Source organism: Vitis riparia, chromosome 2 (genome assembly GCF_004353265.1).
Source record: "Vitis riparia cultivar Riparia Gloire de Montpellier isolate 1030 chromosome 2, EGFV_Vit.rip_1.0, whole genome shotgun sequence".
Classification (NCBI taxonomy): domain Eukaryota; kingdom Viridiplantae; phylum Streptophyta; class Magnoliopsida; order Vitales; family Vitaceae; genus Vitis; species Vitis riparia.
In genome coordinates, this window is record NC_048432.1 from 19,434,448 (window position 1) to 19,447,266 (window position 12,819).

Here is a 12,819-nt window from a genome sequence, read left to right on the forward strand (position 1 = left end):
CGGCTTCTAATTGTCATTATCAGTTTCGACTTTCAAATCGAAACTCATGGACAAAAGGAACGTACAAAAAAAAGAAAAGAAAAGAAAAACGAAAAATGGCATTGTCAAGGGTAGAAGACAACCTTTGAAACGTCTGCTACAGGGGCCAACTAGCCCGGGCGCAGTGGCATTCTCGTAGATTTGTGTCATGTCAGGGGCATTTGACCTATGGTTTTGTAGAAACTGGGATTTATTCGTCTGTGTCCCCATGCATCTCACCTTGTTTTGAGTCCATTTCAAGTCTTCTCAAAGCTCGTTTCGAGTTGAATCTCTCTTTCTTTAATAGATGTTTCTCATTTCCCAAGCTTAGAGTTCATTGAAGTCTCCTTGAGCGCAAAATCACTATATGGCGACAGGAATTTCGGCTTCTTTAAACTCCATGTCCTGCCGTTTGGGCCGGAATAGTTTCACAGCCACCGGACCCAGCTCGGTGATAAGTTTGTCGTCTTTCTTAACTCCGGTGACCCACTTGAAGGGGAATATTTTTCCTCTACAGAGAAGGAGGAGCTTGAAGGTGTGCTTGGTCCTGGAGAAGAAAATTGAAGATGGTATTGAAATTGAGGACGACAGTCCAGAAAGCTCGGAAAGCTCGAACAGGGCCTCGGAGAGACTAGCGAGGAAGAAAGCGGAAAGATACACTTATCTTGTTGCTGCTATGATGTCTAGCCTCGGCATCACTTCAATGGCTATCGTTGCTGTCTACTACAGATTTTCTTGGCAAATGGAGGTGCTTCTTTTTTCTCACCTCATTCTATTTACCGTTTGGAGTTGTTTGTTTTAGTTTCTTTTTTACTTTTTTTCTCTTGAAGTTGGTTTCCATTACTTGCCATGGACAGGGCGGAGAAATCCCAGTTCTGGAAATGTTGGGTACATTTGCTCTTTCTGTGGGAGCTGCTGTAAGTTAGCTAACGCTATAAGCTTTCATGTATTAACTGCTGAAAAATCCTTGAAGAAAGATGATGAATCTCAAGTGGGTGCTGTTGATTATCAGGTGGGGATGGAGTTTTGGGCGCGGTGGGCTCACAAAGCGCTCTGGCATGCTTCACTGTGGCATATGCACGAGGTATGTTGCCCTCATCACTCAACAGTTTCTCATTCAAAAAAAGTGTACACTTAATTGTTATGGTTAAGACTGAATTTGGCTGCCTTTCTTCTTCATGTATATATATATCTGCAGTCTCACCATCGACCCAGAGAAGGTCCTTTCGAGCTCAACGATGTGTTTGCCATCATCAATGCCGTCCCGGCAATATCTCTGCTCTCCTATGGCCTCTTCAACAAAGGCCTCGTCCCAGGTCTCTGTTTCGGAGCTGTGAGTCCCTGTCCAAACCAAAAAACATCACCACTTAACCGACGTTCTTTTGTCCCGAGAAAGTGAAACCGGGACTTTTTCTTATCCAATTTACATCGCCACGTCAGTAAAAATCTGAAAGAGAATTGCAGGTTGCATTACGTGGCGTGGTGTTGATGGAGAGAAGAAAGATCGTGGGAATCTGTTTTTACATTTTGGCATGTTTCTAATTTTAGTTTTATTTATTTATTTTCGCAGGGACTAGGAATAACAGTGTTTGGCATGGCCTACATGTTTGTCCACGACGGCCTTGTCCACCGTCGATTCCCTGTAGGACCCATCGCCAACGTCCCTTATCTACGAAAAGTAGCTTCGGCCCACCAAGTAAATCTGAAACCAGAATTCTCAATTTATATCACTATTTATCAATTATCAGGAAATATTCATATGTAATTTCTTGTATGTGGATTGCAGCTTCATCACTCTGACAAATTTAATGGAGTTCCATACGGGCTGTTCTTGGGACCCATGGTCAGTGCCTTTTTCTCTTTGAATTTAGCCCCCACAAAGCCCCCGGGCCCACCATGAATATATCTATGTTTTGTCATTTGGGTTGCAGGAGCTGGAAGAGGTGGGAGGCATGGAAGAGTTGGAAAAGGAGATCAATAGAAGAATTAAATCATCTGACTCTTCATGAATCATGACAGCCATTTTGTAAATATGGAATTTGATGTATGTGACGTCAATCAGTATGCAGTCTTATACAAATGAGAAAAAAGCTTTTCTTTTCTTTTCTTGTTTGATTCTCCTCGTGTTGGGAGGGATTCGATCCTTAAATTGCGGACAATAATTCCATAAGCTCCGCTGGCTACTACATTGGAGTCTCCATCCTCCCTCATTCATTACGAGTTGACTTATTTTAGAAATAATTTGTTTCTCTCATTCCTAGAATTTTAAATTTTAAATCCTATCCACGCCTCCGATTCCATCGAAACAGACCAATATTGTAAGATTTTCTGATAATTTTTTATATGTATATTATAGACTTGATTATTATAATAATAATCCATTTTTAGGTATACTTAACATATTTTAGATTAAAATGATCATCTGAATCCATTTTAATTAATTTTGATGTATTTTAGTTTTTAAATCACTATCAAGTATAAACCCAACTCTTTGACTCTCCTATTTCGCGTTCTTCTTTTTTGTAAATATATATATATATCAATCCAGCCCTTGAGACTTGACCTGATTATAATGGAATGGAATCATTGGAATACAAAGGAAAAAGGCAGTGGAGGATGCGTAATGGCTTTCGTCAGTAAGCACAAAAGCAGAGGTGAGAGCCCAAATTTGTTAATAAAAGCTGGGCAGGGCTTCCATGGAGGGAGCAGCTGGCTTGATTTAGCTTTATTGGTATTCTTTGATTTTGCATTACCACTACATAAAAAATAAAAAAATCAGCAACAATAATAATAATAATAAATGAATAAAGTGAAGTGGGAGAAATTTAGAAAAGGTTGGGGAAATGGGTACGTAAAGGGAATGAGAAACGTGTAAGCAAAAGAAAAGCAGTGAAGGGCCACGCGTCCATGCGTGGCAGCAGTGGGGCCTCCCACCACCGCCCACGCTTTGTGTGTCGGAGGCCGGAGAGTATCTCCGATAAAAGTGTTTGGTAAGCGCGATAAGGCCTGCTGTCCTGTCCCTATCAAATACTTCCACGGAACCAGTCATATTATATACACTCACTCGGGTCGGGCGACCCGAACCATCAACTATACATCTCTGATCTCTCCACCAGAGCTCTCTCATCCCTTCCACGTGTTGTTGAATGAAGTTCTATAGGTTTTTATTTATTTATTTTTGTTACTTGTAAGCAATCCCAAACCTTTAAATATAATATTAAGTGGATCCATGCGTATGAAATAATTTATTTACTTTAAAAAAAGTTTTAATTTTAACTTTGATAAAACGCTTTTAATTTTAGTATTTTATATTCATATATAAGATATTATTTTCAAAACATTTGCCCAGTTTGCAAGCATAACAAATGGTTTCCCTAATAATAATAATAATAAGATGTCATGGGTCGGTGGCCAAGTTTGGCCCATGAGGCCCAATTTCCTCCACCAAGCCCATCGAATAAGGAAATTGGGTCAATTGGGCCGTCAAGCATGTACCCGAAAGCTCCCGAACCTTCGCCACCACCCTCGACATCACTCGTGGCTCCCAACGCTGGTTTCCCTCTTTGGTTTGCTGCCGACGAACAATCGCAGGTGAGAACACTATTCTCATATTCTTCCAAATTCTTACTAGTCTTGTTTTCTATAGTCATTGGAGTCCCCAATGCTCTGTTTGATCGCTGAGAAAATTTAACAAAACAAAATTGAAGAGAAAAGGATTCCACGATTCCACGATTCTTCGTTCTCTTTTATTTTATTAGTTTTCCCGGTAACCAAACGGAAGGCGATGGAGATGAATCTAGTGTTGGAGAAAAACCTTAACTTTGACGTTTAGGGTGATTCGGAGAAAGTGTTTTTACTTTCATGTTCGTGTTCAATAATTTAATGCAGTTTCACGATTTAAAATTATTACTTAGAAATCAAGTGATGCTCATTTCGCTGAATTTGAAAACATACGGTACTTAGCTGGATTCTGTATCGTTTCTTTTCAGTCTTAGGAGATTTGTAATTTCAAAGCATGTTATCAATTTCAAGATCATTAGTAGTCATTGTTCAATGAAACCGGAAATTTTACAATTTGATTCCTGACAGAATCTCCTGAGGATAAGGTAAGATGCCATTTCTGTCATTTCCCTGATCATTTCTTTAGAAATAAACGATGGAAAGAGACAGCAGTGTGCTCTAAGTTTTTGTAGTCGTTACTACACTTGTCCATTTGGGGGGAAAAAAAAATTCCTTTCTTTTTCTTCACCATTTGGGAATTTCCTTTTTCTTTCTTTTTATTTCGCTGGACTGGAGTGTGCAGATGGAAAGGATCTGAAAAACTGCCTCAACAATCTTTAGTGAATATGCTTACCTTTGTTTCATCCCCTACTGCAGGACTGCTAATTTCTTAGCATATAACTCTTATTCTATAAGAAGAAGAAACAAGTAGTATCTACATGCGAGGAACAGCTGCATTATTGCCTGCAAAGAACAAATTAAAACAAATCTATCCTCCCAAAGGAACATGGGGTAATGTCCATTCTTTGAAGCCTTCATGTTTTTATTGTTCAATGACATATTTACTCAACAATATTGGCATAAACTTTCCAGGTAGTGCGTCTACCTCAACACTGAAAAGAGAAGGAAATAATGATTTTCGGGAACAAGGGACAATTACAAATGAGAAGATTGATCCTATTGTTGCCTTCAGCAAGCCTCCACCCCTCCCACCTGTGCTTGGACCTTTAGTTGCTCTCTCATTGTTAGAAGCATGGTGGAGTCGGGATAGCAACGATGATTGACAGGTTATGTGAATTGTGAAGTCCCTTCCTCTACTTAGAGTATTGGATTTCGAATGGACTGTTATTAATGCCCTCTATTTGAAGAAAATCTTTAAAATATAGTGAATAATGTTGAATGCAAAGGCAAGCAATCGAGCCCAAAATTTCCATAGGTTGATGCATAATCCAAGAAGTGGATTAATAAAAGGCCGCAAAAATGTTTTGTAAATCTTGAGTAATATCTCTAGTATAGCATCAGGACCCTTTAGAAACCCTGCAGGTGACAGACATGTTGCATTATCTCATTATGCTGTATATTTGATGAACTATAGTTTTTAAATGTTAATGGAAGCCAACTTACTCTCTGTAGCCTTTGGGAAATCATCAAATAGTGTAGTCACTATCTTCAGCAGGGTCTGAGATTCTCAATGAGAAACCACATCGAAAACAAAAGCAAAGGATCAAAAACATGGATGGATATCATAATCAATACTTTCTTGATTGCACATTCATTGAAATAGCTTTTCTACTGTGAATTTTTTTTCCCAAAGTTTTTAGTGGTAGATGACAACATTACCAGCGCAAAGGGTCCTGGTTTGATTGGTGACTCGATCACAATTTTCGCTTCCCTGCATATGATTGCGATCAGTCATGTACTCATCCTTTTTAAGTGAAGTTAGTAGATCAAAAGTTTGCATGCCAGTACTTTATAATTAGACTTTTGCCTTCTTCTGCACATTCATAGAAGCTGCATCCTCTTGTGAATGGAATCTGCTTTCCTTGCCATTCTGCAATCATAAACCCGAAATTTTGTTAGGTTTGCCTGTCAATAGTTTACTATTTTTCTATGAAACAACAGTCATCTGCAAATGAAGATGGGATTACCTAAATGCCAGTCTATTGCAGCTGTAAGACCATCTCCTTCACAAACATGAAGTATCCTGAACTTCACATTTTTTCCCATGACTGCAGTAAGTTCTTCAAAAAAACGCAGAACCTCCTGCACTTAGATCAGGGACAGTTTGAGCTGCAAAAGGGGAAAATATTATATGAATTTAGGGCAGGAAAAAGGAGAGGACCTTTTTCCCTTTGAATGGTTGGGGAAACGATAAGTCATTGAAGCAGCAGTCATCTGACACGAGCTTCGCTAGTTGCTTCAAGTTCTTGTCATTGATACAGGTGTAGAATTGTTCAATTGTTTCTGATGGAAAGGGGCCACTTAATCCGAAATAGGAATTGCTTCTCCTCTGCACAGCCAAACAGAGGCCACGAAATTTTGTTTTATTTTTTTTCACGCTTTTTATAGAGATGCCCTGCTGCCTTGTCATCGCTCTATTCTGCTTAAGCTGACATGCTGTTTTCATGGGCAAGGAGCTGAGGGCAAGTCCTGCAATGGGTCTGGGTGTTTGCCCTGAAACTCGAATAGGAGCAGCCATCTTCTAGGTAGCAGGCAAAGCTGGGATTGGGGCCTAAAATCAAGGAGGGCTATGCACTGCAATGCAATGGAGGAAGGTATAAAAGTGGCATGTCCTCTGCCTTGGTAATGGAAACAAAGAATCAAATTCTAGGCCTCCTCACTTCCCTTTGGCATGGTTTCTGCCTTGGGAGGAAATCCAGGAATCACTGATTTGGCTCCAGGTCTCCATAATTTGTTCCATTTTCAAGTGGTTGTGATGATAGAAATATAGAATATCCCACAAGTCCAGGCATTGAATTTGTTATACATTGTGCTACTACGTGGTGTTCATTTTTATTTTTTGAAAAAAATAAAAACTCGGGGACCAAAAACCCAAAACTTGAAAGATTACCATCTTTTAGGGTTGTGGTCACGGCAGCTGACTCTCCTTCCATGGAAACCCATTAGAGACGGTTTTGAACCATGTGTTGCACCTGAATGCAACCAATTGTCTCAGTTAGGGGCTGGTAATAATTTGTTAAACTGACGAATGAACCAAATTGAATCAAGTTAATTGCTTCTTTCAAAATTTAAAATTTTGACGAATCCAACGAAAATTCAAATTGGATAATACTACATTAAGTCAAAATTGTCAAATTTTTCAAAATTTTATTAAGTCATGTCAAGAAAAAAAAATTGAAAATTTCAGTTTGATTTATGGATTATAAACATTCTTAAATCAATGAACACGGAGGATTCGAGTGTACTTCAATTTTTTAAAATCCCCAGCCTAACTTGCTATGCCTCACTATGACACCTTGAGTGTGATTTGCATCATCATCATACATCATACCACTGAATGTTTTTTATTGGATTTGGATTATTACAAATATCTATGAATTTCTATGTGAAAGATTTGTATCATCACATGAATATTGTTCATGTGACATTTTAGGTTGGATTATTTTTAGATTAAATTATTGTACTTTTGAGCTGTATGCTATGTAATTTATATTTAGTTATTTAATATTAAAACAAGTTTGTGAATCCAAACCGAATGAGCTGAACCAACTTTAAGTTGGGATAGTTTGGGTTGGTAAATAAATGGATCCCACTCGGTTCCAGTTTGATTAGAACTGATCGATTGACCAACCAAAACTGATCAACTCGATTCCATTCTCGGGTTGGTTAAAATACCCTTTACCCTAACCCTGGCCTGATTACTCTCTTTGGTGGGTGTGTCATTCTTGCAGTTTTCCAGGTCTGAAATCAATCTGATTTTGGGCTTCTTCTCCGTCTATCGGATAAGTTCACTAAAATAATAGCCTCCCTTATTAGCTTCCTTCCCTTGTTTTTCCCAAACTGGGGGACAAAAGTACAAGGATTGAAATACCCATTCTCATCAGCCAAGACTAAAATAACAATTTTTTTTTCTTTCCAATAACATTATATAACACAAACGTGAAGAGTGATTGAATATACAATCAACATTTTTATTGGCACCCTGCCCTTGAGCCTGTCTGACCATGAACAAGTTGTTTATCATTCGCTATGTGCAAGTCTGTGGGCATGGGGGACAGATCGAGCAAGTCAACCACTACACATTCTTATCCAAATAGAGAGAAGGAAGGCACTTCTGCTCCAATCTTTTGTGATCAAGCTTGCTGGACCAGTGTACCAAACCTTGGCATCAATCAGAATCACTGCATTGGAGGGGCTTCCTTCACTGTTCTGAAACCAGGCCTGTCTTCAATAAGAAAATTTCACAACATACTCATCCCATAGAATGAGGGTTAAATTTAAAAGGAATATACTAAATAAATCATTTTCGTCATCATCAATGTCGTTATACATATATGATTCTCTGCCTGGGAAACAAGCTCTTGACCATGTGCAGTGGCATCGAACATACATCATATTATAGAGCAAGGTGCCATCCTGAAGGCAGTCAGATAGACATTTGGCAGTACTGAGGAAGTCTCCATGGAAACATGGATGAGAGTATAAACAAATATTAATATCAACCCTGCTCCCTGGTGTCCAAACCAGTTGCATTTAACTAATGAATCTATCTGTCAAGTTGTACAAAAACAAATCAATAGATCTTGCCATTTCAAAGAGTAGCCCTTTTTCTAGTCATCCATGGAGGAGCCCATGGCATACAAGAGAACAAAATGCTGCTAAAACCCACACGTGTTTATGGTAAGACAGGCTCAAAAAATCACAATATATGTAGATTAAGTTTGGATCTTCTACTTGGTCAATCAGCCGCCAAATCATCCCATGGAGTTAATGTCTCAAGTTGAGCTGAAAGGAATCTTGTACAGCCAGACAATTCGCTGGCATGCCTTCCCAACCCCTGCCAACCTAAAAAGTCAGTTTCTAGCTTGCTTGACACAGCCAGATGAGCCCCTCCTCAGGCCTTGTTATTACAATGAACTGTTCCTGTGCTATATAAATACCCAACCAAGGCGACCAGTCAGATATCCACCATTTATCAAACTATCCAACTCTTAACAGAAGTTCACTTTGCATACTTTTCCATCATGAATAACAAGGTCAGTAACATTCCTCAAGTGACTACTAGCAGCAATTTCAGGGGCAGAAGGCCTCTTCCAAAGAGGGGGCAGATAAAGTTGAGGATAGCAGAAAAGGCTTTCAAATCTTTTGTCTCTGTGCTTTCCATGGCATCTTCACCTCGCCATCGTCCCTGCCAGATATCATACTTGAGGGAGACAAAAAACATAAGCAACTACTGATCGTATCAAACACTGTATCATAAGTATTTTCTCGATGTATATAGTTCTTTTTCTTCTTCCTCCTTTTTCTTTCAGGAGGAAAAAAAGGGGGCAGTTCAGTTGCATGGATTGTTTTTGGTTCAAAAGATTTTAGTTGAGCATAATTTAGAATTTTACAAAATCCATGATGAGACATGACCAAAAATCCTCATGTGTGGCTCTGATGGTGCGATGGTAATCAACTCAAAACCGATTTGGTGTTTTCCATGATTCATATATTAATCATGATCTTTTATCAGTTAGGGAGGCACAGAAGAGGAAGCCAGCAACATTATTTGCACAAACCAAACACCAAATCCAAAATTGAAGGACCCGTAATAATATTAGATGATTAAAAAGAAAAAGAAAATCTAGCATATGTGAAAGCCAAAGACTAAAACCTAACAACATGGATATTCAAATTGCTAATCAGGAGAAATGAGCAGGACGAAGATACCTGTCTACATTAGAATAGTTTGGAAGTGGTAGAAACAAAAATGAGATCAAGTGGAATAAGCCAGGACTGATTCATGGTTGAAGCCACAATACCTGTTGAGAAATGACAGGTAAAAAGCCCTGCAAAGGAAAAGGATGAGTAAGCAAAAGCTTTGACATTTCCTCACTGTTCTCATAAACTGCATACTAGTACACAAAGTTCTTATTTCCAATGGGCCAATCCTAGAAAGACATGTGCCAAATCTACAAGAAAATCCAGGAAATTTAGGTTTGCTTTTTTTTTTTTTTCCTTTAGTTTGCTTAGATTAGATGGGGTTTGCACTTTCTTGTCAGCATAATTCTAAGAACCAAAGGAGCCATATCAGAATTTGACAGGTTGACAGGCTCAACAACAGACTAAATTTTTTTAAAACATGCTAGTTTGATTCTGCTTGAATGCTAGGCATCTAGATATTCTGTCAATTGCATTAATTGGGAGGTACTGAAAGTAATATAAAGGAATGAGAAAGTATTTGTTAAAAAATTAACACTTCTATCAAACTGTGACATATAGGCAAATGTCACCACTATTCTACTAGAAAAAATCTATTAATAACTATGTGTAAACACAAACTAAGAAGACTGGAACAGTGAGACACTGATTTAAGAATATTTGAGTTCCTCTTACTGTGGTTGCTGTTAGTGGCTAAGAGCAAAGGTCATTATACATGCACTCCTTGGAACGCAGAGATTAAATGAAAAGATAATATTTTTGCCGTCCTCTTCACTATTTAAAGAATTGTTCTAATGCCAAATGCAGTAAGTTAAATAATTTAAAGGATCCCAGAAACGTACCTGATTGCTTGAGTACCAGCCTTTGATGGTATCCCAGAAACATGCAAAGGACAGCCCCCATTCACAGTTGCCTCATAAATCAAAATTGAATTGGATCATAGTTGACAGGTCTATCTTGTTCCAAATATGGTGAAGCAAACATTTCCTCATACAACCTCTGGAGCTTCATATAAATTTCTTTACTCTCAGGATGTGATGTATCGCTAGCAAAAAAGTAATGCACAGATCCTCTCACCTGAATCCAACTAGAACCAGGTTCCTTGCAGATTATTTTTTCTTTCATTACCCTTCTCAATTTTCCAACAGCATTCCACCTACCAGCTGAAGCATAGAGATTTGAGAGAAGAACATAAGCGGAATCATTTTCAGGTTGCAGCTCAATAAGCTTCTTTGCTGCAACTTCCCCCAAATCAACATTTCCATGGATGTTGCAGCCTGAGAGAAGAATCTGCCATATTTGAGCATCAGGCATAATAGGCATTTGATCAATGGTCCTCTTTGCATCTTCCAGGAGTCCAACTCGTCCAAATAAGTCTATCATGCAGGCATAGTGTTCTAAACATGGGACCACTCCATGAAGTTCTAACATCGAGCTTAGGTAAGTACGCGCTTCATTCACTAGCCCTGAATGACAACATGAGTTAAGCACTCCAAGATAAGTTATCTTATCAGGTTGTATCCCCAATTCAAGCATCTTATTAAATAGCTCGAAAACTTCATGATAACAACCATGTTGAGCATATCCCATCACCATGGCATTCCAAGCAACTAAATTGTTTTTAGATACATTCATAAAAGTTTTTGCAGCTTCATCCACAGTTCCACACTTACAGTACACATCGATAACAGCACTTTCTACAAAGTTATCCTCACTCATTCCAGATTTAAGGGCCATAGAATGTATATTTCTACCATATTCCAAATCTGTCAAAGCACCACATGCTTTAAGTACTATACTTAATGTTATGCAATCCACTTCCTGAGGCAAGCGCCATCCTGTTTGGAACAATTTGAGGGCATCAGCATGGCAACCAGCATGGACAAGTGTGGCTGCCATTGCATTAAGATGCAACACATTTATTTGACTAATATCACTGTATACCCTCTTTGATTCACAAATCATATTGCATTTACCATATGCTGTTATTAAACAAGACAACATTGAATTATCTACTATGAATCCCAGTTTAACTATATATGAATGAATTTGCATTGCCTGCTCTGGAGAATTTGGGTTTGCTGCTACTTCTAGAATGCTAGCCAAAGTATATTTATTGGGTTGTAGCAAATAATCACGCATTTGAGAGAACACCTTAAGAGCTTGTTTCATGAGTCCATTCTCAGCATACCCTGCAATCAGAGAATTCCATGAAACGGAATCCCCACAAAGCATTTCATCAAAAATGTGCCTAGCAGCGACCATCTCTCCACACTTCCCATACATAAAAATCAATGCATTATTAACAGAAGCCACTTGCAAATACCCAGCCTTTTGACAAAGCCCTTGGATTTGCCTCCCAGATTTCAACAACTTTGGCTCCCCCATGGCAGACAAAACATTAATCAACATATACTCATTCACTTCCATGTTTCCTGAAAGCACAAGTCTAAACAATTCAAAAGCTTCTATAGCGTCATAAGCAGCGCCAATCCGCTCAGTCCATGAAACAACATCCGGCTCAGTCATTTCATCAAACATTTTAATAGCATCAGATTTACTCCCACACCTAGAATACATATTCATCAATGCATTGTTCAAATGAATTGAGCATCCGCATAACAGACCCATCTTAACACTTAAACCAAAAACCTGTTCACCCTCTCTCACATCAGACAGTGCCCCAAGAACACTAGTCAAGCTAAACTCGTTCAACTCCAAACCCAAACCCCTCATCTCTACAAAAACCTCGCGCCCCTTCTCGAATTCTCCGTTCCAAACAAACCCACAAACCATAGCCGTCCAAACCACAGAATCCACAATATAAACCTCTTTGAAACACTTCTCAGCTGAATCAACATCACCCAATTTCGCATAGCCATCCAGCAGTCCACTCACCACAAAACCGTTCATTAACCCCATCTTCAAACAAACCCCATGTGCAACCTCATTTTGCTCAAGAACACCACACCCCTTGACCAAAGAACTCAAACTGAACTCATCAGGACTCAGACCGGATCGCCTCAACCCATTGAACAAGTCGAACACGGGCCCGGGTTGCCGAAACCGGGCATACCCAGAGATGAGAGAATTCCAGGAGACTGTGTCGGGGTATGGGGTGTCGAGTAGGAACCTGCGGGCGCGAGCGAAGTCGCCTGAGATGGCAAAGCGGTTGACAATGAAGCTGGAGAGGAAGGCATCGAGTGTGAAGCCTGATTTAAGGAAGAGGGCATAGGATTGATCAGTGAGAGGAGGATGGAGGAGCGATGCTGAGGCTCTAAGGGCTTGCGGATATAGGCGTTTCAGCACAAGGGTTTTAATGGATTGGAGAGCGTCGCTGTGGGTGGCGAGCCCCTTCATGCATGAGAATGATCAGCTGAGATTGAACACCTTCTTGTTAGATGGTGTCTTTTTTTT

At 39.3% G+C, this 12,819-nt stretch overlaps 3 protein-coding genes across 4 annotated transcripts; 1 reads left to right on the forward strand and 2 right to left on the reverse strand.

Moving 5' to 3' along the window:
* The first annotated feature begins 234 nt into the window (after positions 1-234).
* On the forward strand, positions 235-2,235 carry LOC117927782 (beta-carotene hydroxylase 2, chloroplastic-like). The gene is made up of 7 exons (XM_034847464.1): positions 235-766; positions 876-935; positions 1,031-1,102; positions 1,217-1,351; positions 1,589-1,714; positions 1,805-1,861; positions 1,950-2,235. The coding sequence occupies exons 1-7, from the start codon at positions 386-388 to the stop codon at positions 2,025-2,027; spliced, it is 909 nt and encodes a 302-aa protein (XP_034703355.1). The 5' UTR covers positions 235-385; the 3' UTR covers positions 2,028-2,235.
* Positions 2,236-4,451: 2,216 nt separating this feature from the next.
* Positions 4,452-6,325, reverse strand: LOC117928226. The gene is made up of 6 exons (XM_034848144.1): positions 5,861-6,325; positions 5,667-5,781; positions 5,488-5,569; positions 5,359-5,410; positions 5,143-5,197; positions 4,452-5,055 (listed from the first exon to the last, which is right to left on the reverse strand). The coding sequence occupies exons 1-6, from the start codon at positions 6,215-6,217 to the stop codon at positions 4,877-4,879; spliced, it is 840 nt and encodes a 279-aa protein (XP_034704035.1). The 5' UTR covers positions 6,218-6,325; the 3' UTR covers positions 4,452-4,876.
* Positions 6,326-7,975: 1,650 nt separating this feature from the next.
* Positions 7,976-12,819, reverse strand: LOC117932271 (pentatricopeptide repeat-containing protein At2g13600-like). Of its 2 annotated transcripts, none has more exons than XM_034853451.1 (3): positions 10,245-12,819; positions 9,412-9,530; positions 7,976-8,887 (listed from the first exon to the last, which is right to left on the reverse strand). In XM_034853451.1, the coding sequence occupies exon 1, from the start codon at positions 12,760-12,762 to the stop codon at positions 10,324-10,326; it is 2,439 nt and encodes an 812-aa protein (XP_034709342.1). In that variant the 5' UTR covers positions 12,763-12,819; the 3' UTR covers positions 7,976-8,887; positions 9,412-9,530; positions 10,245-10,323. The 2 variants fall into 2 exon arrangements, with proteins under 2 accessions (XP_034709342.1, XP_034709334.1); XM_034853443.1 differs by having other exon boundaries at positions 7,976-8,902.

Coding starts and splice junctions, on each gene's coding strand:
- LOC117932271 (XM_034853451.1), bottom strand. CDS start 12,762: ATGAAGGGGCTCGCCACCCACAGCGACGCTCTCCAATCCATTAAAACC.
- LOC117927782 (XM_034847464.1), top strand. CDS start 386: ATGGCGACAGGAATTTCGGCTTCTTTAAACTCCATGTCCTGCCGTTTG. Junction 936..1,030: donor CTCTTTCTGTGGGAGCTGCT/GTAAGTTAGCTA, acceptor GTTGATTATCAG/GTGGGGATGGAGTTTTGGGC. Junction 1,103..1,216: donor CACTGTGGCATATGCACGAG/GTATGTTGCCCT, acceptor ATATATCTGCAG/TCTCACCATCGACCCAGAGA.
- LOC117928226 (XM_034848144.1), bottom strand. CDS start 6,217: ATGGCTGCTCCTATTCGAGTTTCAGGGCAAACACCCAGACCCATTGCA. Junction 5,782..5,860: donor AACCATTCAAAGGGAAAAAG/GTCCTCTCCTTT, acceptor ATCTAAGTGCAG/GAGGTTCTGCGTTTTTTTGA. Junction 5,411..5,487: donor GGCAAAAGTCTAATTATAAA/GTACTGGCATGC, acceptor AATCATATGCAG/GGAAGCGAAAATTGTGATCG.